This window comes from Rhinatrema bivittatum, chromosome 7, assembly GCF_901001135.1.
Source record: "Rhinatrema bivittatum chromosome 7, aRhiBiv1.1, whole genome shotgun sequence".
In the NCBI taxonomy this organism is placed as follows: domain Eukaryota; kingdom Metazoa; phylum Chordata; class Amphibia; order Gymnophiona; family Rhinatrematidae; genus Rhinatrema; species Rhinatrema bivittatum.
This window is the reverse complement of record NC_042621.1, coordinates 130397173-130422800: the sequence shown is the minus strand read 5'-3', so window position 1 is coordinate 130422800 and position 25628 is coordinate 130397173. Positions and strand designations below refer to the sequence as shown.

Below are 25628 nucleotides of genomic sequence, written 5' to 3'. Positions count from 1 at the left end.
TTTGCATGAGTTTTATTACATAGGCCCTAATATATGTCTGAATAACTGGGAAACTAATATCAATAAAAACAACATTTAGACCTTAAAATGTTCTAAGTGACAGTGTAAAGTGTGTGTCTTAGTGGCATGCTGGTTATATACATACACTTTTGAAACTTAAATGTATGTACATAGTTTAGGAATGCACTACCAAAACACCCCTAGACAATAGTCGGCACGTTGTGAAAGTATGCATGCACTTTCAGTTGACTAAAAATCCACTTCTATATTTTCAGTCTACCCTCATAACTCCTTATTTTATGCATGTAGCTCCTAACTAAAAGAATAAACTTAAAGATCTCCATGCACCCTATATATGCACATATATGGGCGCAAGGGGATCTACTATATCTGGTCTGTGCAAACAGCGCCGGTGTCAAGAGTATTTAGCACCGTAGGGGAACCTTCGGTTATCTACCCCCACACACCCCCACCCTCAATTTACCTATTGGCGACAGCTCCAACATGGCACTCCTTTCTTTGGCAATATTGGCTTTTCCCCTCCGGGCCTTGTGCTGGTGGGATTTTGCCACCCCCAAAAATCTTGGCGCTCTAGGTGATTGCCTAATTTTCTTAATGGAAGCACCGGCCCTATGTGCAGATCATAAAATACGCATATATTTCAGTATGCACAAATATTTGCAATACATTGAAAGAGCATACTTTCTCTATTTTATAAACACGTGTATTTTACGCATGACAAAAATATAACTTGCATGCATAAAACCTTGATTTACATGCAGAAGCAGGTATATTTTAAAATATGCTCATGTACTTGAAATCAGTTTGCTGATAACTTTCACCAGTTCATCCCAGACAAGCATGATTTGTGCTAGTTAATTAGCAGGTTTAAAACTGTGCAAATAAGTTGCTGATTGAATTTACATAAATGTCTTAGAAATAGCAGCTTCCAGGCAAACCTCTTGGCCCTATCCTGGAAGATCCCTAGAGCTCCGTCTTTTTTGTGCAGGAAAATATACACATACTTTGATGCTTATAAACTAGTATGTATGCGAATACAAGCTACTTATATGCACATATGCTAATTTTATGCACATAATACCTTTGAAAATTAACTCATAAGTTTTTACTATTATTATTATTACTAGAAGGGAAAAATCATAAAAAATGATAGAGTACAGTTACTGTGCAATTACAATTGCTCCCCTAAACCCTGCATTAACACAATGTTGGACCCTGCCCTCATGTGAGGATTTCAGGACCCAAAACCTGAGTTTTCCCATGTCACTCAGTCCATCCTGCCTCCCCATCTTCAGTTCCCCTCACCTCTCCTTTATTCCCTAGGTGAAGCAAGATTGATCTTGGCCCAAATTTATGATAGGTCTGGAAGAGCCACATTGGCTGGGCTGTGCATGCACTGGTGAGAGAGAGTACATACTATTTGCATTTTGTGCACAGACTTCCCCTCAGTGAATGCATGATCCACCTGAGTGACACACACAAACACCATGAGAACAGACTGCCTTTTATATATAATTGGATATTCAAAATGAGAACTTCCAACCATACTTCCTAAAATGTTCCTATGATTTGACAAAGACTTCATACACCAGTCTTATTCTTTGGAAATAATCCAGAAATAACTCTCAGTAGTACATCTGCAGTTGACACTTCTTATCTTGACTTCACATGGACACCCCCATGGGCAGATGTCACACAGACTCTGGTATCATGCCAAATGCAACAATATCCCATACTTCCAATATGCTAGGAAGCATTTTTTTTTCTGAACAGTCTGTACAATATTAAATCTTGAACTCTGGTATTGCGAAAACTATCAATGCACAATATTCTTGTTCTCCTTCAGAGCTAGTAGCATAATAGAAGTTAACTCATTAACATCACCAGGATCTCCTGGGTCATGGTCTCCCTTACTCCTAAAATATTTCTACCTTTCCTTGTATTCCTGCTTTACTTTGCAATCAGGGTACACTACCTTCATTAATGAAAGTCTACTCCAATTTTGGGATTTTTCCTTCTCCCTAAGTAAGCATCATGTGCATTGCCAGACAAACTTTTCCTGGATTTCAGCATCAATGCCTATGCTTATGTTTAATGGGATTCTACCCCTATGTCCCAGATGTAAAGTATTTTCTTCACTATTACTGCCTCCATTGGATACCAATTTCTGCTCAGTAGAGGAGATAGCAGCATTCTAATTAACTCCAAAGATATGAATATACCACAAATAATCAAAAAGTGAACCTATGAAAATAACTCCAAAAGATTAAACTTAAGGATATTAAATTTTCCAAGGATTGTAGGACAAACGCCAATGGAGACATTACATCAATTATTTCATGAAGTATTCTTATTTCCCATAGAAGAATTACCTATAATTAACTTGTGTTATTTTTTACCTAAGAAAAATCCGGCGGTGAATACTTTGGAGTTACCATTTCAAGGTAACCTTTCCAACTTTCTGGAAAATTCTGAGAGAATAATAGACAGGGGGGCATTACTAATTACCTTTCAAAAATTATCAGACCTGAATAAGGTAATGAAAAAATATTTCTCCGTCTATCCCATATCATTTTGGGATAATGTGGAAAAACTTTTTCCAGATTTGTCTTATCCTACCCAGCAGAAAAGAAAAGAATTTTTGGTTTTCCGGCAGGAGGTAATCTCCTTGGGTTATTCCTATACTCTTAGGGGTAGATTTTCAAATAGCACGAATTGGCCTACTTTTGCTGGCGCATCAGGCGCAAGCAAAAGTAAGCTGGATTTTAGTAGATACGCGCGGAGCCGCACGTATCTGCTAAAAACCTGGATCAGCGCGCGCAAGGCTATTGATTTTGTATAGCCGGCGCGCGCTGAGCCGCGCAGCCTACCCCCATTCCCTCCGAGGCCGCTCCGAAATCGGAGCGGCCTCGGAGGGAACTTCCTTTTGCCCTCCCCTCACCTTCCCCTCCCTTCCCCTACCTAACTCACCCACCCGGCCCTGTCTAAGCCCCCCCCTTACCTTTGTCGGGGGATTTACGCCTCCCGGAGGGAGGCGTAAATCCCCGCGCGCCAGCGGGCCTCTTGCGCGCCGGGACGCGACCTGGGGGCGGGTATGGAGGGCGTGGCCACGCCCCCGGACCGCCCCGGGCCGTAGCCACGCCCCCGTACCCGCCCCCAAACGCTGCCAACACGCCCCCTAAACGCCGGGCCCGCCCCCCGACACGCCCCCCTCGGAGAACCCCGGGACTTACGCGAGTCCCGGGGCTCTGCGTGCGCCGGTAGGCCTATGTAAAATAGGCTCACCGGCGCGCAGGGCCCTGCTCGCCTAAATCCGCCCGGATTTGGGCGGATTTAGGCGAGCAGGGCTCTGAAAATCCGCCCCTTAGATTCCCTTGCAAATGTATGTTAAAAAAAGAACAGGATCTTTTTGTGTTTTTCTCACCAGATCAATTAAAGAATTTCATAGAGCAAAGGAGAGTAGTCACATCTTCCCCACTTTCTAGTGAATAGTAAAGTAAAATGTAATCAGAACTCACTGTGGATGATGTTAATATAAGAAATTGTCTTTTGTTTCCTAATATACTCCCTTTATTTTCCGAGCCTCTATTTACTAGCAGATGTTTGGGTAATTATTTCTGTTTTGTTAAAAAATAGGTAGAATTATCGAATTAATATTGTTTTAGGTTGAATTATAATGAGATTATTATTTGTTTCATGTATTAATTTTGAAAACTCAATAAAGATATAAATTACAAAAAAAAAAAAAAAAGTGAACTCAAAAGAGACAGCAGCTCCCTGACATACAAATACAACATAAACAGTTAAAGGGGAACTTCAAGAAGAGAGATCAGCACTGTGATCCACCCAAAGTATGAATGTAGCATGATCAGCTGAAGAGACAACTCAACAGAGAGGACGGCAGCACATATATGAAACCCTGCCACCAGAGATGTTTTAACTTTAACTGGATGACTTAAACTCCAAAAAACATTTATAGAAGGAGATTCAGTCTCGCTCCCTCCGTCCCCACCCCCATCAGTCTTGCTCCCTATGCCCCCTCTCTTCAATCTACAAAAGACAGTTGGAAGCCGTATGACATTAGGCCTTTTGTAACATGCATTGGGTGTGGGATTAGCCCTCAGAAAGCCATGAATAAACAATTACAATATAGTGAACCTTCCATACCAAAACAGTACTAACTGCCAGCACTCAAATAGTAACAACCGCACCTATAGAAAGGCAACACTGCAAATATTACATTAGGCCTTAAAACTCCAATACACCACCTATTAGGTAAACAGAATAAACCAGGCTACCTAAAAATACCTGCAAATTGCCTCTGGCAGGAGTAACTTGCACGCACCGGCCGGCTGCCGGCACACCAACCCCCAGCACACCCGCTGTGCCGGAGGACTCGGGACCCCCCCCGGCTTGCCACCCCGGCCCGCCCCGGACCAATGCACCGCCCCCAGCCCCGCCCCTTTTTCAAAGCCCTGGGACATACGCGTGTCCCGGGGCGTGCGCAGGGTTAGGTTTCAAAGGGTTACGCGCGTAACCCTTTGAAAATCTACCCCAACATCAGCAATAGCGTGCTTATGCAATTTCTAAAAATGCATTAGCTAAAAGAGTGTAAGCATGCTATGTACTGCAGGCATGCTAAATAGCATGAGCTTTTCCTCTGGTTTCCAAGGGATATACAACTAAGCCTGGGTCTTGAGGATTGCAGGTCAGTGCAGAGGAGAGCTAGGACTCTTCAGCCAAGGAGGTCAAAGGAGAACAAAGTTTCAGGAGAGCAAGAAAATTGATATAACTGCATGTTATATGTTAGTAAGGATCATTAAAGAGTGTTATGAGAGGAAGTGACTGAGGAACAAAAGAGGACACGAAAGGGAAAGACCCAGGGAAGAATCTATCTGCTTTGACTCAGGTGCTCATAGGCATCTGATCATTTCCTCTTATACGACCACCCTGTAGTACAGACATCACAATAGCTGCACTACACAATCTACTGCTGTCTCAAAGCTCACACCATGAGCTCTGCACTCAAACCAAAACAATTGGTGAGTTCTTCAAAGCATCCAGTGGGATGCACTGAGAGGAGAGGATCACCTTGCTGGTGGATGAAAGGAATCAGTAAGTTTTTGCTTGGGACATTGTCTTTTTTAAAAGTATTGGGGCAAAGTTAACTATTTGGTAATACTATTTTGTGTGTTTCTGCTTTTAATAGTCAGTAAGGAAGCAAATAAACAGAAGTTAGACTGTTTGTATTTTTAAATAGTCAGTCAGTAAGCCCACTAGTAAGCAGTAGTTAGTGTGTTTATTTTTAAAAATCTGTAAGGCAGCTAGTAAGCAGAACTGAGTGTTTGTATTAAAAAAAAAAAATTAGCCAGAAGCTAGAAATAAGCTAGGAGCAGTGTATACCTAAGTAAAAAGGTTGAAAAGTTCAGTTCAGTTACTCACCTTGGAAAAGTGTTGAGGTAGTGTGATTTGGTTTGATTAGGTACCAACATTTGTTAATCAAGAGAGCAGTGAGTCACTTTGGCTGACTAACTGAAGTTAGACTGTATTTCCCAACACTGGCACCCCTTGCCCACCCACCCCTACCTCATCCTTTAATTTATAGGTAGGTGCCACTTTAAAAGAAAAAAAAAAAACAACAACACCTTATTGAGAGTTTGATCATTCCCATGTAGGCCACTACCAGACATATAGTGAATTCACTAATACATTTAAAGGACATTAATTAGACACATTCCTATTCCCATAGCAACCTAAAACTAGTAGGAACTGAACAAATTTGAGATGAAGGCAGCAGTCCAGCAGCAAGAGGGGAGCTTCCCAGTCTTTTGCATCGAGTGTCACATATATGATTTTTTAGCCGCCGGTGAGAAATTGTACATGTGCATGAGATGCAAAAAGCTCCTGGCTCTCAGAGAACGAGTCCAATCTCTGGAGGCTAGAGTGGCAGACCTGGAGGAGCTGAGGCAGACAGAGAGGTATATAGATGAGACCTTCAGGGACATAGTAACCAACTCCCAACTTCAGACTGGCAGCCCTGGTGCTGCCTTGGAGGACGAAGGTCTCATGATTGGAGAGCATCAACCTGATGCAGCAGGAAAGGATCCTGTAGCAAGGACCTGCTCTCCAGGTGATGCATTGTCCTTTCGCACCGAGGATATCTCCCCAAGGTCTACTGCCCAGGAGAGAAGGGTTAGGTCGGCCATCATAGCTGGTGATTCGATTATTAGGAATGTAGATAGCTGGGTGGCTGGTGGGCGTGAGGATCGCCTGGTAACATGCCTACCTGGTGCAAAGGTGGCGGACCTCACGCGTCACCTAAATAGGATTTTAGACAGTGCTGGGGAGGAGCTGGCTGTCATGGTACATGTGGGCACCAACGACATAGGAAAATGTGGGAGGGAGGTTCTGGAAGCCAAATTTAGACTCTTAGGTAGAAAGCTTAAATCCAGAACATCCAGGGTAGCATTCTCTGAAATGCGCCCTGTTCCACGCGCAGGTTACCAGAGGCAGGCAGAGCTCCAGAGTCTCAATGCGTGGATGAGACGACGGTGCAAAAAAGAGGGATTCAGTTTTGTTTGGGACTGGGGAACCTTTTGGGGAAGGGGGAGTCTCTTCCGAAGGGATGGGCTCCACCTTAACCAGGATGGAACCAGACTGCTGGCGCTAACTTTTAAATAGGAGATAGAGCAGCTTTTAAACTAGAACAAAGGGGAAAGCCGAGAGTCGCTCATCAGCGCATGGTTCGGAGAGAGGTATCTTCAAAGGATACTAATGATGCATTAGAATTAGGGCATCCCAACAGTGAGGTTCTAATTATAAGAAAAGTAGTCCAAGTGCCTGTAACTAAAAACTCAGCTGAGCTAAAAAATTCTAACTTACGTATCCCTATCAATTAAAAAGCAGAATGAAAATACAAACAAAAAACAAACTTTGAAATGTTTGTATGCTAATGCCAGAAGTCTAAGAAGTAAGATGGGAGAATTAGAATGTATAGCAGTGAATGATGACATAGACTTAATTGCCATCTCATAGACATGGTGGAAGGAGGACAACCAATGGGACAGTGCTATACCGGGGTGCAAATTATATCACAATGACAGAGAGCAGCACCCGGGAGGCAGTGTGGCGCTTTATGTCCGGGATGGCATAGAGTCCAACAGGATAAACATCCTGCATGAGACAAAATGCACAATTGAATCTTTATGGGTAGAAATCCCTTGTGTGTCGGGGAAGACTATAGTGATAGGAGTATACTACCGTCCACCTGGTCAAAATGGTGAGACTGATAGTGAAATGCTAAGAGAAATTAGGAAAGCTAACCAAATTGGTAGTGCGGTAATAATGGGAGACTTCAATTACCCCAATATTGACTGGGTAAATGTATCATCAGTACATTCTAGAGATATAAAGTTCCTGGATGGAATAAATGACATTTTTATGGAGCAATTGATCCAGGAACCGACAAGAGAGGGAGTAATTTTAGATCTAATTCTCAGTGGAGCACAGGATTTGGTGAGAGAGGTAATGGTGGTGGGGCCGCTAGGCAATAGTGATCATAATATGATCAAATTTGATTTAATGACTGGAAGGGACAGTAAGAAAATCCACCGCTCTCGTGCTAAACTTTCAAAAGGGAAACTTTGAGAAAATGAGAAAAATTGAAAGAAAAAAACTGAAAGGAGCAGCTACAAAGGTAAAAAGTGTGCAAGAGGCGTGGTCATTGTTAAAAAATACCATCCTAGAAGCACAGTCCAGATGTACTCTACACATTAAAAAAGTTGGAAAGAAGGCAAAATGATTACTGGCATGGTTAAAAGGGGAGGTGAAAGAAGCTATTTTAGCCAAAAGACCTTCATTCAAAAATTGGAAAAAGGATCCTACAGAAGAAAATAGGATAATGCATAAGCGTTGGCAAGTTAAATGTAAAACATTGATAAGACAGGCTAAGAGAGAATTTGAAAAGAAGTTGGCCGTAGAGGCAAAAACTGACAGTTCAAACATTTTAAATATATGCGAAGCAGAAAGCCTGTGAGGGAGTCAGTTGGACCGTTAGATGATCGAGGGGTTAAAGGGGCACATAGAGAAGATAAGGCCATCGCGGACAGATTAAATTATTTCTTTGCTTCAGTGTTTACTAAAGAGTATGTTGGGGAGATTCCCGTTCCAGAGAAGGTTTTATGGGTAATGATTCAAATGGACAGAACCAAATCACGGTGAACCTAGAAGATGTGGTAGGCCTGATTGATAAACTGAAGAGTAGTAAATCACCTGGACGGGATGGTATACACCCCAGGGTTCTGAAGGAACTCAAAAATGAAATTTCAGACCTATTAGTAAAAATTTGTAACCTATCATTAAAATCATCCATTGTACCTGAAGACTGGAGGATAGGTAATGTAACACCAATATTTAAAAAGGGCTCCAGGGGCGATCTGGGAAACTACAGACTGGTTAGCCTGACTTCAGTGCCAGGAAAAATAGTGGAAAGTGTTCTAAGCATCAAAGTCACAGAACATATAGAAAGACATGGTTTAATGGAACAAAGTCAGCATGGCTTTACCCAAGGCAAGTCTTGCCTTACAAATCTGCTTCACTTTTTTGAAGGAGTTAATAAACATTTATTTATTTATTTGTTAATTAATTTATTTAATTAAAGGCTTTTCTATACCGATGTTCATGTAATAGTACATTTCGCGCCGGTTTACAGAGAACTAAAGTTAGAAATTACATCGAACATGAGGGATACATCTAACAAGGCGTGCCTAATAAGCACTGTAGATAAACAAAAAAAAACTTAGTATTACATCTATCGTAGTAAGCATGAGAGATACATATAACAAGGTGAACGTAATAAGAATAATAGTTATACAAGCAAAATTTTTTTTGTATTACATCTAACGTATTAAACACAATTGTATGAAAAATGTGAGAATATAAGTGTATGCCTGAAGACGGACGAATAAAAGGATAAAAGCTCCAATGATTTTTCTAGCCCTGGATCATGGTCCGGGAGTAGAATAGCACAGGATAAGGTTAAGAATGAGAGGAGAGCGGCCAGAACAAAGCTGAGGTGATGGGGTTATTGAAGTCTTTAAGTGAAGGCTTTTGTAAAAAGCCAAGCCTTAAGCTTTTTCTTAAACGTTTGCCTACAAGTTTCTAATCGAAGGTCCGTGGGGAGGGCATTCTAATGTGTGGGACCGGCAGTCGAGAAAGCACGTTTCTTAAGCAATGACTTGGCTGGAGGTGCATAGAGTGTGCCTAAATACCTGGTTCTGATCGGTCTGGATGATGAGTGATGACGAAGGGGGCAGTTTAGTTTTAGCGAGGTTTGGGAGTGAATGGTCTTGTGGGTTATGGTTAGAACTTTGTACAAGATTCTGGATTTAATGGGGAGCCAATGTAGATAAAGGTGAACCGGTAGATGTAGTGTACTTGGATTTTCAGAAGGCGTTTGATAAAGTTCCTCATGAGAGGCTTCTAGGAAAAGTAAAAAGTCATGGGATAGGTGGCGATGGCCTTTTGTGGATTACAAACTGGCTAAAAGACACGAAACAGAGAGTAGGATTAAATGGACAATTTTCTCAGTGGAAGGGAGTGGGCTGTGGAGTGCCTCAGGGTTCTTTATTGGGACCCTTACTTTTCAATATATTTATAAATGATCTAGAAAGAAATACGACGAGTGAGGTAATCAAATTTGCAGGTGATACAAAATAGTTCAGAGTAGTTAAATCACAAGCAGACTGTGATAAATTACAGGAAGACCTTGTGAGACTGGAAAAGTGGGCATCGAAATGGCAGATGAAATTTAATGTGGATAAGTGCAAGGTGATGCATATAGGGAAAAATAACCCATGCTATAGTTACCCAATGTTAGGTTCCATATTAGGTGCTACTCATCTGTCAACTCATCTGTCAAATGGTTTTCTAGCAGTTTTGAGTCTCACACCCCTCCTCAAAATTGGAGATTGTTCCACAGATGTAGCTTTCTGCCATTTTACTCTTGGTGCCAAAAGCTTCACCATAAATTGATCTGACCACCGAACTGGGGAACAGGATCCAGAAGCCTCACCAAAACTGATGGAAAAAGTGTTGAGGAAAACCAAATCCAATGTATTCTGAGCGCATGTGTAGGTTAATGTATAAGTTGTTCCGACCCAGAGATTGCTATAGTTGTACCCTGTTTCTTGTTAGTATGCAAAGAGGTGTGCAATTGACGTCAAGATTAAAGTCCCCAAAATTATGGTGAAATTTAAGTCTGCTTCAGAGAGTAATAATTGTTTGAAAAAGAGGGAACAGTCCGAATCCATTATCCCAGGCACTATGTAGGTTAGACACAGACTGAGACTTTTGGAGAGCAACATCTCATATCTTGGCCCATTGTTCAAATTTTCATGTTTAAAGTTCCAATGGTCCTTAAAAACAATCAAAAATCTATCTCCCTGTCTCTCAACCGTGGCTGGGAGGTGGCACTGTATCCTTGTGTGTGTGTGTGTGGGGGGGGGGGGGGGGGTGTTTAGATCTGGTTAACCAGACTGTGTCTGAATTTAATAGCCAAACCAATATTTACAATGCAAAGTATGGATCCATTTATGAAGGACTTTTTCTTTAAATGGGCTGAACTGAGTTTAATTTTCTTGAGTGATTTATGGGACAGAATATTTTTGTGTGGAAACGTCCATAAATGATTATTAGCCAGCTAGATTTGGGAAAACCACCGCTCATCCCTGAGAACCTTGGGGTGTTCCAGGTACTTGTGACCTTGATTGGACACTATCAGAGACAGGATTTTGAGCTTGATGGACTTTGGCACATATGTGTAAGCCCTGGGCTTGTGGCCCCTTGCAGGATCCCAAAGATCACACGTCAAATAAGAGTTTAGGTTATTAAAGTCCTCTCTTGATATTAAGGCAAATCTGATGTCCAAGATTCCCTGTCAGGGAGGGAGATTACTTCCTAGGTCCTGAGTGTTGTTCAATATTAAAGTTTCTTGTAAACAGCAGTAATAATCACACTGGAAGCTGATTTGGTTTCCAATTTAATTTTTATTGATTAATGATGGAACACTGATAACAATGTACATTTACAGGGTCTTATTATTTGTTGTCCATTTACAGCTTTAGTTTTTAAAATAAATTTGTGACTTTAAACTTCCAATTTATTTATGAGGTTAATAAAGTCAATTACATATTTAAATCCTGTTCCTTTCCAATTTATGAGTCAGTTTTGGAGCTTCCTCCCAAACTTTGGTGAATAGAATGATACTTCCCAATTTAGGTGTTCTCAGTCCAAGTCCCATAGTTCCATACCATAAGTCTAGTTGTTCAGTCATTCTCCTTACTTCCCTGTTGGTACCTGGAGAGTCCCTCCATGCTGCTTTCCAACACTTTGATGATGTAAATGTGGTTAACACTGAATGGGTGCCACAAATCTCCTTCTTCTTCTCAGTTCCTGGAATGAATCGAGATCCAGTCTTCCATATAGACCATTCATGCTCTCCGGGAGAGACGCGCCCCACCTCTTCCCTTTACCATACCGAGCCCCTGGGGTCCTAAGGTACTCAGGCAGGTTGTAAAAAGAAAAAAACCAAAACTTAGAAAAAGGGAAACAAAAAATAGAGAGAGGAAGGTGGGGAGGCAAACTTCCTCCTCCAGAAAGTTAAAGGTCACCAAGGAGACATCTACAGGTCAGGCAAAGGCACCTTTTCCATTTTACTAAACCCAGGTCCCATCCCAATAGACCCAGGGGACCTTCCTTAAGACCAGGGCTTCCCAAACCTGCCCTGGGGACAGTCGGGTTTTCAGGGTATCCACAATGAATATGCATGAGATAAATGTGCATATACTGAGTCTCCAAGGTATGCATATTCATTGTGGATATCCTGAAAACCCGACTGGCTGTGGGGGTCCCCAGGACAGGTTTGGGAAGCCCTGGTCTTAAGACAATCAATAAAAAAAAAAGGGAACAGTATAGTGACATGCTGTCCCTACAAGGGAGAACTCAAAAGTCCACACCCTAAAATGGAGCTATGGGTTTATATACTCCTCTCCGTATAGGGGAGCTACAAGCCACAATATCACTACTCCTGCTCCCTTTGTGAACAATAGAATAATTCTCTTTTGCAGAGATCCTTTAGGTTCTCTACTTATATGTTCTTATGTAAGCCATCGAACACCTATGGTGGTCTCTAGCCACAATAACAGTTTCAATGATCACAAAGATCTTTGCCCTCTGATAACCTATTACTTGGACATGCATTTGCCATGTGCAAAGAAATGTGGATTCATTTTTAACATGCTCAAGTGTATGTCAACTTGCCTTCTCTTTCTCTCTCTCTCTCTCTCTGTCATTCTCTCCCTCTCCTCCTCATCTCCCTTGTCCTGCTTTTGTTGTATAACTGGGGGACAGGAGGAGGAAAGCACTGGGGGGTGGGGTGGGGGGTGGGGGTGGAAGGAGAGACACTAGCTAGTTATTTGCTTCTGGGAAGGGGAAGCCTCATGAAGAAGGCAGTCCCCTGCTTTTGTGACTAGCTAAGATATGTGACTGACTCCCCCACAATAAGGCTATCATGGACAGATGTTTAACTGCCAGCAGTGCCTGAAGGTCAGATCAGCCCCTTAATGACAGCAATGATCCAGAGACTCCTGACAGTATCTTGGCGCATTGCCTTGTATATTGTTAGGTGTCAGGTAATGATTGAAGAGACTGTTTGATAAGACTTATTTGAGGTGTGATTGTATATGTAATATGCTGTCTGCCTGTTTGTTCTCTGAGTAATTGCTCAAACTAAGCAGGGAGTTCACTGTTCAGATTCCTGCATAGATTATCAAACCTCTCCCCAGTCAGAACAGCCTGTCTTCTCTCTATCTTCCCCCAGGAGTCTCTCCAACCACCCCTTCCCAGCAAGTCCCAACTCTATTCCTCTCGAACCATGCACCGGTTTCCTTTGGAATAGAGCTTGGAGATTCCCAGCATCAGGGATTTTCATGGAGAATGAGTCCAGGCTTATTTCCTGATGATGCTTTTCACCCCTATCTGAAAACTAAGTGGAAGAAGTGCTTAGATTTCAATATCGCCCCAAACATCTCATCTTCCCTATTGTGGGAGGTAGGTAAAGCTGTGATGAGGGGGGTCATATTATTTGCTTATGTTGCCCGAACAAAAAGAGCTAGAAATGAGAGAATTTTTTGCCTCGACAAAAACATTAGAAGGCAGCTGTGCAAGCCAAACATTATTTTATTTTATTTTATTTTATTTTATTTTATTTATTTATTTATACCGCTGTTCAATCTGGCATATCACAACGGTTTACAGTGTAACGTAGTTCCAGTAAGAATTATGCTACTTACTTTACATTGTAACTTCGTATCATTTCTAACATTTTAACTTGGTGTCATTAGTAACATTTTACTAACATTTTAACTAGCATTAGTAACATTTAATATCACTTTAACTAACATTTTAATTTGGGGTCATTAGTAACATTTTACATTCTAACTTGGTGTCTTTAGTAATAAGCCTCTCGGCAGAGCATTGATGTATCATGGATCAAGCACAATCAGCCCTCAATCAGCTATTGTTTCAAAAGCTGGCAAAATCCCTTTGCTTCTTTAAATATCAGCTTCACAGATTTGACAATAAGCCTAGTAAACTTCTGGCTAATCTCATCAGGGTAAGGGGACAGTCTGAATAAACAAGTGTAGCTTGCTTATTGAGGTGGTTAATACCCCTAACTAAATTAAGCTATTTCACTTAGATGCAGGTCCAACACTGCTCTCTACATTAATGGCGGGGGTGGAAGGGAAATAGAATAAAAAAAGGTTACTAACAGCCAAGAGAAACAGATAAGTATGTGAGAGAAAAAAAAGTGTGAAAGCTTGCTGGGCAGACTGGATGGGCCATTTGGTCTTCTTCTGCCGTGATTTCTATGTTTCTATGTTTCTATGGTATTAAAGAATAAAGATAGGACCTATGCTACAGGACATTCCACGGAAAGTATTACAGAGCATTATTTTTTATTTGAATACTTTCATGAACTCTACAGTACTAAACAGATAGACACAGATGCCCAGAAATAATTTCTTATGGAATTTGTGGCCAAAGCTTTCCACAGAACATCTGGATAGGCTTAATTTCCCGGGCTGAGATGTGGAGGTATTTTGGGTTATACAGGATTTGAAACTAGGAAAAGCTTCGGGATTAGATGGACTGGGTATGGAATTTCACACAATTTTATACATTCTCCATGCTCACTTCTTTATAAACATTTTCCAGTGAGACACTATCAAGGGGCAGCATTGTGCCCAATATAAATCAGTCTCTGATTGTGGTGTTACCAAAGAAGCATAAAGATCTGTTAGAAGTGGGATTTTACCGACCAATTTCTGTTACGGTCCTGGGCCGTGTCCCGGTCCCTCCACCTACCTCGGGGCCGGCCCAGGCGCAGGAACTCGTCTTCGGCCATCCAGGCCCGACATGGCTTCCACCACAGCTCTCCCTTCACGAGGGAGACGCCACCGACCCGACACGCTGGGCCCCGCCCCCTAGGCGCACGCACGTGCGGGGGCTTGGGTCTTAAAGGGGCCAGCACAGGAAATCAAGGGGATGGCCTTCAGATGACATCAGTCGCTGCAGGGTATTTAAACCCTGCAGCTTTGTCAAATCCCTGCCTTGCAACAAGGTTCACTCAGTCCCCTGAGTTGCTAGTTGCTGCTTTGGATCTTGGATCGTCTCTTCTAATTCTGGCTTCTGACCCGGCTTTGTCCGTTGACTTCATCTTCACTTCCGCCCCTGGTTTAGGTTTGGACTTCTGACTTCTGGCTTCTGACCCAGCTCCGTCCAACAACTCTGTTTCCAGCTTCCGCCCCTGGCTTTGGCTTCGGAACTCTGACTTCTGGCTTCTGATCCTGCTTCGTTCCTGGACTCTGACTTCTGTTCTCTCTGCCTCTTCAGGTATCCGGTTCTTGCTGGCTCAGGGGATTCTCCTAAGTCCCAGTGGCTCGGGTTCTCACGGGCTCCTCCTGGGGGACCTCGGACTTCTAGTGGTGAAGTCTTCTCCGGAGTCTCTCTTCAGCACCACCTCCCGGCTGCGACGCTCACTGTGGGTCCCCACAGTGCTAGATCTGCAGTCTCAGCCAGCCCAAGGATCCACAACCATAACAGTTTGCAAGGCCATGGATCTGACGGACCTCGCAGGCTTGAAAGCCATCCCGGGCATTGCACAGAGGCTGCAACCACAGCAATCTTGCCTCGACTCCTTGGTGGCAACTGTGCCAGCACCCTCATGGTATTCAGGGGACGTGAAGTTATATTGAGGATTCCTGAACCAATGCTATATTCACTTCAATCTACTACCAGCACAGTTTCCCATGGACCGAATCAAGACGAGCTACATTATCTCCCTGTTGGATGGGAGACCCTTGGCCTGGGCTTCTTCGCTGTGGGAGTGTCAGGACTCCTGCCTAGCCAACCTGGTACAATTTGTCACTTCCTTTCGGTGGATCTTCGATGAGTCCTCCTGTAGACCTACGGCCGCATCCGAATTACTCCAGCTGCGTCAGGGTAACCGGCCATTGGCTGAACACGCCATGGAGTTTGACTCTTGCTGCCGAACTGAAGTTTGGAACACTTGGTATACTAATTGGCTGTCTGATACAGACCTCTCTGATATTGTCTCCTTGATAAAGGCACAATTACATACTTGGGAAGAGCATCCACTCTCTTTTGTGGGATGCTGTGTGCTCTTGAAAATGGTGATCATTTCCAAGAACGTATATAAGTTACAGATGCTCCTTGTTTGGCTCTCTCAATTGGATCTGTCTCATCTCTGATCCTTATTTCTCTTTTTTATTTGGCATGGTAAGACAGCATGGATTAGTTACAATAAGTTGATTAGCAGTAAAGAGGAAAGTGGTTTTGACTTCCCAGATTTAAGGTATTACCATGCTGCCTGTCAGTTGCGCTTTGTTGGTGAGTGATTCAATGATGTTTATGTGTTTTGTGAGAAGGGGGTTGATGGAGGACATAATCGTCCCATGGTCCCTGGTATATCTGCATACTAAAGATGCCGTTGTACACAGGTCAGTGAAAGGAAACGTGCTACTCTACTCTAGTGTGCCGACTTGGTTGATGGTTTCAAAATCATTGGGGCTTGAAAACTAACCGATTCTTGATAATGCCTTTCCTAGGCAATAAAGACTTTCATCCTGGTATTGACATAGTGTGATTTTCCATTGCTGAAAGATTTTTGGTATATGTTACGCATTGGATTACTATGATGACAACTTTGTATGCCATTCTTTTACAGAGTTGCAAACTCTGTTTCAATTACCAAATTCTCATTTTTTTTGCATTCCTACAATCACGGCATTACTTATCATCTTTACAATGGACTGCGGAGACTCTCACAGAAGATTTTGAGATACATGAAATCCAGTATATCTTAGACAAGAAAAATTCTATTTTACATTGGTATCAATTATGCAAACAAGGTTTCCTCAAATCTTTATCTGAGTGGAATTGGAGTGGGGCGTTGGATACAGATATGTCTGCTGGTAATATGAAACTGTATTTTTCAAGCCTGTATAAAGCAACTATAGATTCGGATATGAAAGAGATGAGATTTAGATTGCTTCATCATTCTCATGTTGATGATGTTAAATGATATTTTATGAAGTTAGCTCCCTCACCTTTGTGTCTCAGGTGCTCGCTGGAGAATGGCACCCTAACTCATAGATCAGTGGTTCCTAACCCTTTCCTGGGGACCCCCCAGCCAGTCAGGTTTTCAGGATATATACAATGAATATGCATGAGAGAAAATTTGCATGTTATGGTGGCAGTGCATGCAAATTTTCTCTCATGCATATTCATTGTGGATATCCTGAAAACATGACTGGCTGGGGGTTTCCCCAGGACAGGATTGAGAACCACTGTCATAGATTATTGTTCTGTACTACCTTCTGGGAATAGGTGGTACAGAACATATGTGTACGGGGATTTTGTTTCCATGTTAGGGGAAAACTTTATTACTAGGAGCTATTCCTAAACTTCCACCTGCCTCCAGGGATGTGGGGAGGGTCCTTCTTGTAACATTAAACATAGCCTGTAAATGTGTTTTGCTGCGTTGGAAGGGGTCTCCCTGCCTTCCTTGGAATTATGGCAAGCTAAGTTACGCAAATGGAAAGGCTGGAGGTGAAAATATCAAAACGTAAAGTTTCTGTTTCATATGTGGCAGCCTATGGTATATTTTTTAACCAATTGCATTTGGACTTACAGAACAGCACCCATGAGCTTTTTGCATGGATGATGGGTTTTCTGAAAGCAAAGCTTGCTATTTTTGGAAAATAGTGGAACCACCTTGATATACTGTAGTTTAAAGTGTATAATAGAATGTTCTCATATATGGACTATTTGATTGTACAATTATTTTTTCATGTTGTTTCATGCACTTCTGTGGTTTCACTAAATAAAAAGTAATTTTCCAAAGAAAACTCCTCGCCTCCTCTCTCTCTATTGGTTAAAGTCAAGTGCTGTATAGCAGGGTACAGTAACATGATGCAATGCCGAATTAAGGCAGCCATGTTAGGGAGGTCAACAATGTAAGGTAGGAGAGTACTACATACACAATCCCCTAACTGACTTTCAAAGTGCCATTTACGTGCATAAAATAGGATTTAATGTGCATAAGTCACTTTATATCTGTTACGACCCTCGGTCACAGGCGGCTGCGACCGCTATTACTGCGTGTTCCACCTCTCTCTATCCCTTGGGGAAGCTCGCGGCTGGGGCCAACCGCTTCCGTCTCTCACTGCTCCGTTCCAGGACTCCCCAGAGCGGCGAGGACGCCACCAACCGCCATGTCTCCTCCAGGCCTCCCTATGCACGCGCGCATGCCACATGGTCCTTGTTATTGACACCAGGGCAGGAACCTCAGGGGTGTCTCCCTGTGATGACATCACTAACCCTGGACTCTTAAGGTCCATCGAGGCCTGGCCCTAATCAACTTGGCAACGAGTTCCTTCCTTGCTGAATCCTTCAGATCTGCCTACTGACATCTATTCCTGGTTCTGGTTCTTCCTGGCATGAGACACTCTCGGGTACCCGCTCCTCGGGAGCCCTGCTCCTGCCTCCGGCTATCTGCTCCTTGGAGGGCCCTGCACCTTGGACTCTGCCTTCAGCTTCCCCACTCCTTGGAACTGCCCTGGAATCACTCCACCTTGCTGATGACTCTACGTGAGTGCTCCCCGCTCCGCGGGTCACTGCCTTCCTACTCTGCTGCGTGGGATCTACGGAGGTGTACCCCGCTCCACTGGCCATTGCCTTCCTACCCTACTTGTGGAGACTATCGGAGGTGTACCCCGTCCTACGGGCCACTGCCTCACTACTCAGCTTGTGGAGACCACCGGAGGTGTACCCCATCCTGCGGGCCATTGCCTCACTACCCTGCTTGTGGAACCACCGTACACATACCCCATCCTGCAGGCCTTGCTTCACAACTCGGCTTCAGAGGGATCTACAGAGGCATCATTGCCTTACTTTGTGGCTGTGTCGCGCCTCCTGGCTCCTCGGGGCAGCGCGTTGTGTATTGTGATTGTGACACGCCTCCCCACTCCTTGGGACAGCGCTCTCTTTCTCTCTCCCTCACTGCCAGAGACCCCCTGGGCTTCCCCACTCCTCGAGTAAGTCTACGTCCTCCTTTCATCCTGACACTCTCCGTGGCTCCGCTCCTGGGGTCGCCTTCCCGGGACTCCTCCTCACTCAGCCTGCATCCTTGTGCCTCGGGACCTGCCCGGCTCATCACCACTAGGGGGATCTACTCCCGCCGTTGTATCTACATTCCTCTCTCTACATTCTCTGGACTCTGTCTCCTGCAGCTGCTGACCTCATCTCCCAACAGTGAGGTCCTGCGGGGCTCCTCCCCGTGGGTGGTACCATCTCTCACTGCAGGCCAAGGGTCCACTAACCCACAAGTTCTAACAATATTAATCCCTTTACAACATAAAATTATATATGTAAATCTCAATCCTGCTCAGACTCCCTGGAATGCTTCTCCCCTATGCCTGTAAAGTACAATAATGCAGTGTGTATGCATCTAATTATATGCATTTATAAGAACTTAGTTTTCTAAAGGGTCTTCTCTGTGGATTCAAAACAACTTTGCTTGCAGAAGTCCCTTTGGAAATTACCCTCCCTATGTCCATTCCTTCTATTCCCCTTTCTTTTCTTGCCTTCTAGCTCTGCCGTTTCCATCACCCACAGTCCTTACAATCTCCATTACCTCCCTGTTTGTGTTTTCCCCCTCAAACTCTCAGATCTTTAGTCTCCTCCTTGCCCTGGTAGCTCATTTATCTCCTCTCCTCCATCTTTTCCTTTGCCCTTTCATGATCCACCTTGTCCCTCAGGTTCTTTCATCTTCCTCATCCAATTTCAGTCCCCCTTTGCCCTGCCTGCTCTTTTTCATCTTCACCTCACCAGCTCCATCATCTATCCTGTGTAGCACATTCTTCTCCCCTCCACCTCTGCAGTTTCTTTCTTTCCATCTTTCCATTTTGTGCCACTCACCCTTTATCTATTTTCTTCAAATCCCTACCACCCCCTACCTTGTTTACTTGAAAGAAAATTCTAGAACCTGGGGTCATGAAATGAGGCTCCAAGAAGATAAAGAGACAGGAACAACATCAGGAAATATATTTTTCTTAGAAAGGGTGTGTTGGAAAGGTGGACCCTTGAGCCAAGACGAGGTTGACACTACCACCAGGAGTGGGCCCCTATTGGTCCTCGTCGTCGGGAGGTGGTACGGGCGAGGACCTTCCCCTCAGGTTGACTCCTTAGGTACCAGGGCTGGCAGGACTTAGGCAGGGGCCTCTCAAGGCGTGGAACCAGAGGAAGAAGCTGAAGCGGTGTCGGACAAGTAGGAGTCGAGGCAGGTGGCAGACAAGCGGAACCAGGAACGGGCCAGAGGTCAGGACTGGCAGTGAACAAGCAGAGTCGATGAATCAGGCAGGAGGTCAGGGCACGTGGAGATCAAACAGAGTCAGAATACCAAGTAGGAGTCAGGCGGGCAGAGTTCAAGCAGTCAGGCAGGCAGGGTCAGAACCAGAAGATCAATCCGAAGGGACAAGGAACAAAGCAGGGACTGGAGACAAGGAGCAAGAATGCTGGAACCAGGAATCAGGAACAGGAAGCAAGGCAGGAACGCTGGGAAAAAGGCAGGTATCAGGAACGCAGGCAACTCGCACTCATGAAGGAGCAGGACCCATTGCTGAGGCCCTGATTGAAGGCAGTGCCTGGCCTTAAATAGGCCCTAGCTGATGAGGTCATCAGCAAGGGCCGCAGGGCTTCAGGACCCGTCTCACCTGCTGTTTGCTTTTTTAGAGGCCAGGCTATCCCATGCGCCAAAAGGGGGAGGAGCTGAAAGAACTGGGGGCGACATGTACAAGGGACACCCTGGCGCAAGGACCCGTGCACAGGGCCCAAGCGCACCGCACCAGCCCCGATGTGCGCGGCAGCACACAGAACACCAGTCCCCGTACCGGGACACGACACGCCCGCCCCACAGGGCCGGAGGTGAGTGCGGCGGTCTGTTGGGATAGCCCACGGGCTGCCGAACATAACAAGGTGGTGGCTACATTGAATGACCGCCTGGTGTTGGGTAGTGGAGACTAAAACAATAATGGAACTTAAAAGGTATGGGATTCGGTCAAAGAATTAGGGATGGGCTTTAATTTCGAACAAAACAGGAAATGTCAACATTTCTTATTTCATTTTGGAAACAAAATGAAAGAAAAATGAACAATTTAATTTGCTTTTCATTTTGTTTCATTTTAAATGAGGAGCCAGCCCCACCCCTCCTCTATTGCCCCTCCAATTAAATTTGCTACCAATTTTTTTTAAATACCCTAGGCTTGCTTTCCCCTTCCCAAACAACCCTCCCCTGCATCTTATCCCATCTGTGGGTTCCAAAGGGGACAGGAGTGATCCTCACAGCTCCTGCCCCTCCAATGCTGTGCTTCAGTATGGTGCTGGCAGGGCAGAAGTGAATGGGTTTCAGTCGTGTCCCCATTGGATCCGATAAGCTGTGGGAAGGGTCTGAGGATATGAGGAAGGACTTTTTAAATGCTGATGGAGCAAGGTTAATCATGGTGGGTGGGAGAAGGGAATTCATTGTCTAGTTTTAGTGCATGCTATTAATTGTTCTGTTTTAGTAAGAAATTGAAATCCTAGCAGAAACATAGGCATACCCTTGGCTAGACCTCTCTAGAAGGCTACAGGCTCCTTGTGCTGAAAGGATTGGTGCATTGTGTTGGTGGTGTTGGGATGCCATTGGGAAAGACCACACGGACCTAGAAGGCTATATGTTTGGGTAACAGCTATGCTGGTGTTGGTGGCTGTTTGGATTATTGTGGGATTTGTTGCTTGATATGGGAGGGGAGACATGCCGGGGGTGAACAGAAAAGGGGATCATGTATACCTAGCTATCCAGGACATTGTAGTACAATGAAAGAAGATGACAAATTGTCTTGGATAAGAAGTGATATCCTATAGGTGGTTACACTCAACGGCAGGCAGCTGGGATATATCCTTGGCAGTGTGGACGGGAATAACTGGGCAGAGTAGATGGGCTGGATGGTCTTTTTCTGCCCTCAACTACTACGTTATTGTGGGAGCAATTTTCAAATAGCCCATATAGTTGCCAAATACGCAAGTCCTTTTAGTACATCTATTTTACACTAATTTTCACAGAGCAAGTATCTAGGTCTTTCTATTTGAAAATTAACATAGTATTCATGCTAAAGTATGCACATACTTTGCACCTGCTATTTTCTGCAGACTCCAGGAAGAGTAAAATATCACATGCGCTTTTGAAAATGTCATTGTTGCATGCTATTTTCCTTCTCCAACCTAAATACACTCCTGAGAAGGCATGCCCTCAAACCAGCTGAAAGTATGCATAGGGAGGACTTCTAGCCGGCCAAAGGGAGGGTAATTTTCAAACAGGACAATCTAGACACATTAATCCATTTTATTTTAATGCAGTTAGATTGCTTTGAATATGGTCATCCCCATTACTGTCTGCACCATTGCCTCCCTCCTTCAGCTCCTTCCTCTTCCCTTTCTTCATTTTTGATCCTTATTCCTGCAACTCTTTCAACTCTTTGATCTTCCTCCTCCAGTTTCTTAATCCCCTTGGTCTCCATCATCTCCCCTACTCCTTAGCTGGCCACAACCCCAGCAGCAGCAGAAGGAAGACCAGTGGGCAACAGCCCAGGAAAACAATGCTTACTCCTCCTCCTTCCCTGCCTGCTTGTATTACACATGTTGAGGGAAAATCTCTGCTCTCATTGAAGTTCTTCTATTAGAGATGTCAAGAGAGAGATTATTGCTCCAACTTAAGTTTATGAAATACCGATGTTGGGGAAAGCTCTCTGCTTCTGGTGAAGCATTTACATTAAAGAAGGACCTCTTCTGCCACTGAAATTTCCGTAGTACAGATGTTGATGGCGGGGATCTCTGCTTCAAGAATATATCCTGTATTGCATTATTTCTAAGGAGAAAATCTGCTTTTGCTTCACAGATTGACACTTACAATGTTATTGCAAAAGAAGATCTGGGTGAAATCTACTTGGTAAAAATTGAGAAGCACAAGATTTGTTTTGAAGATGACTGGTATTGCAAATATATCACTGTGAAAGCCCCTTGTGGGAAATGCATGGAGTTCCCTTGCTACAAGTGGATAACCAGTAAAGAGGAATTTGTTCTCAGAGATGGAAGAGGTCAGTAGCTTTAAATATGAACTGTAAATTTTATGGGCCATAAATGATGTTTTTATTTTAAATGTTGAATATTTCTGCAAGCACCACATTGATTCATAAAATGTAACCCCCCCCCCCCTTTTACAAGAGGGGTTACACTGTCAAGCTCTTCTGAGCACTGAACTACTCATTGCAGAGTTGGGAACATGGGTTCTATGTGGGGGAAAAGGCTTAACCTGTAGGGTCCTAAAGAGTATCACACTGAAAAATAAATAGTCCATACTCCAAGTGTTGAGTTCCAAAAAAAAGTAAGAGTTTTCTAGAAAAGAAAATATGAAAAATATACACAGTCCAGAGTACAAAAGCAAAACAGGGGACATTTCTTTAGATTCACAACTCACAGTTGTAGATACAGTTCCTTATGCTGCTTAAGTTAATTAAAAAAAAACAAAACACTGGACTCACTTATTTTCAAAAAGACCTTTGACTCCAGACCTCCACAAGAAGTTTTAGGGAATTTTACTCTTGTTCCTAACATTACTCACAGATAGCTGGCTTGGCAGGACAAAACTTTCTTCTGGATCTCCCTAAGTCAAGCTCAGACCACTTGCAGAAAAAGACCCCCCCTTTCCTATGGATCCATTGGAGGCACAGACAAAGCCACAACCCCTTTTCAGCCCCTCCCTAGCTCCCATAACCTCTCCCTTCAGGACCCCTGAAGTCACCTTCTATAGATTCACTGTCTCTTCGACTCACCCAGTGGAGGATGAGACATCCTATCACTCCAAATGATACTATTCTCTCTGAATCTCCCATTGCTGGAAAGGTCTCAGTTTAATTTATACTAAAGCAAGAAGAATATTAGGAATTATTTGCAGAAGAATGGAGAGTTAAGTGGAGAATATCTTAATGCCTTTGTATCGATCTATGATGCAATTGTACCTTGAGTATTGCATAGAGTTCTGGTTGCCCTATCTCAAAAAAGACGTAGCAGAACTAGAAAAGGCACGAAGAAGAGCAACAAAATTGCTAAAGAGAGTGGAACAACTCCCTTATGAAGAAAGGCTAAACAGGTTCGGGCTCTTCAGCTTGGAAAAGAGACAACTAAGAGGGGATATGATAAAAGTTTATAAAACCATGAAAGAGGCAAATAGTAGATGGTTATTTACCCTTTCAAGTAATACTAAAACAAAGGGGACACCCCATGAAACGAACAACCAGCAGATTTAAAACACATCATGGAAAGCACTTTTTCATGTAGTGCACAATCAAACTATAGAACTGATTGCCAGAGGACATGGTCACGTTAACTAGCATAGCGGGGTTTAGGAGAAGTTAGGAGAGGTTCCTTGAGTCCATACAAACTCATTAGCCAGGTAGGCTTGGGAAAGCCCTTGGCAGAAGCCACTGGAAATTACTCCTGCTCCCTTTGGACCCCATGCACAGTGAGTAAGCTGGGGGGGGGGGGGGGGTCAGGGGGGTCCAAGTAGGTGCAAGTGCAAGGTGGGGGGGGGGGGCTCTTTAAAAATAGTCAGTCGAAGTGGGGTTGGAAGGGGGTTGGAAATGAAACAAAACATGAATAAAATGTCACACCTTTGTTTTTATGCATTTGAAACAAAAGCACATCTCTGGTATGAATGGGGGAGAGCAGAGAAAGCGGGGGTAGCAAGGACAGGGGGAGCAGACACGTGCTGGTATGTGGAGATGCTTAATTTGCTTATGCAGGAGGTAGCACTGGTGACCACTGCTTCGACAAAAAACTATCGTGGGCCAATGGCTTTCAAAATGGCAGTAAATAGAACAGAGACAGGACTTATTTTCACCTTTTTCTTTTTTTTTTTTTTTTTTAGAAATTATTTACTTTGATTCCAGTTTAATTAGGATATAGAAAGAAAAAAAAAAGTCTGAGTTGTTTGCCCAAGTTATCTATAGTAGAAAAATAAAAGAAAAAAATTCAGTTTTCTACCCATAGAAAACCGTAGGGGCTGGACGGAGGTCAGGAATAAATTTATTTTGGATGGAGAGCCTGGGAAGGTAAATAAAAGATTACTATCATACGGAGTGAATCAGCCACGGTGGAGTCGAGCCCTGCGATGGAGAGGACAGGCTGGCTCCATATCCTCGGTGGGGCAAATATTTTTCAGGCTGCTCCAAATATATTTTTAGAATTTTGACAACACAGCAAATAACAGCTGAAAATCTTTGTTTACGACAGGCTATATTGGAGAAAACCTTTTTTTTCCTGCAGCTATTCCATACATGGATACCCTAACCTTTGGTGGGGGTGGGGTGGGGGAGGGAGGGATACAGTATATCGATGCCCCCTCCCCTCCCATATGCCTATAAGCCCATCACTATCACCTCACGTGGTCATCGTTCAGCGCAGTCACGAAGGCTTCCTCAAGGCATGTATAAGCTCACTTTGGTAACTCTTTACTTTCAGGTACCTAAGCCGTGTCTCTGCTTCAGGAATTTTGTGCTCTTCGGTTGATGCCTTCTGTTTCACATTTTAAATGTGAGCGTTCTCAGTCACTGTGAAGCAATGAGCTGGCTTGAGCAGTCCAAATATTTTTCATAATCTGCTTACATAATCTTCCTGCTATTTTTCTGTTCACAGCAAAATTGCTTCAAGATGACAAAATTCAAATCCTAAAAGAGTACAGACAGAAGGAGCTGGAAGCACGACAGAAGCTCTACCGGTATGCTTTATGACTCTTCCTCCGCTTTTTCCTTTTGTACAAGATTCAGGCTTAGGGACTGGGCCGGATCTAGGGTAAAAGCAAACTGGGTGAAAATTGTCAGTGGTGGTCCCCGCTCCTGACATTCTCTTCTGTCTCTCTCCCCTTCCCTCTCTCC

The 25628-nt window shown here is 43.7% G+C and overlaps 1 protein-coding gene across 1 annotated transcript in view; it reads left to right on the top strand.

Moving 5' to 3' along the window:
• The window catches only part of LOC115095452 (arachidonate 5-lipoxygenase-like), a 172886-nt gene that overhangs the window by 16830 nt on the left and 130428 nt on the right, over positions 1-25628 (top strand). The window contains exons 2-3 of the mRNA XM_029609128.1: positions 22595-22793; positions 25390-25471. Of these exons, the coding sequence (XP_029464988.1) occupies positions 22595-22793; positions 25390-25471 (281 nt within the window). The remainder of the gene's footprint in view (positions 1-22594; positions 22794-25389; positions 25472-25628) is intronic.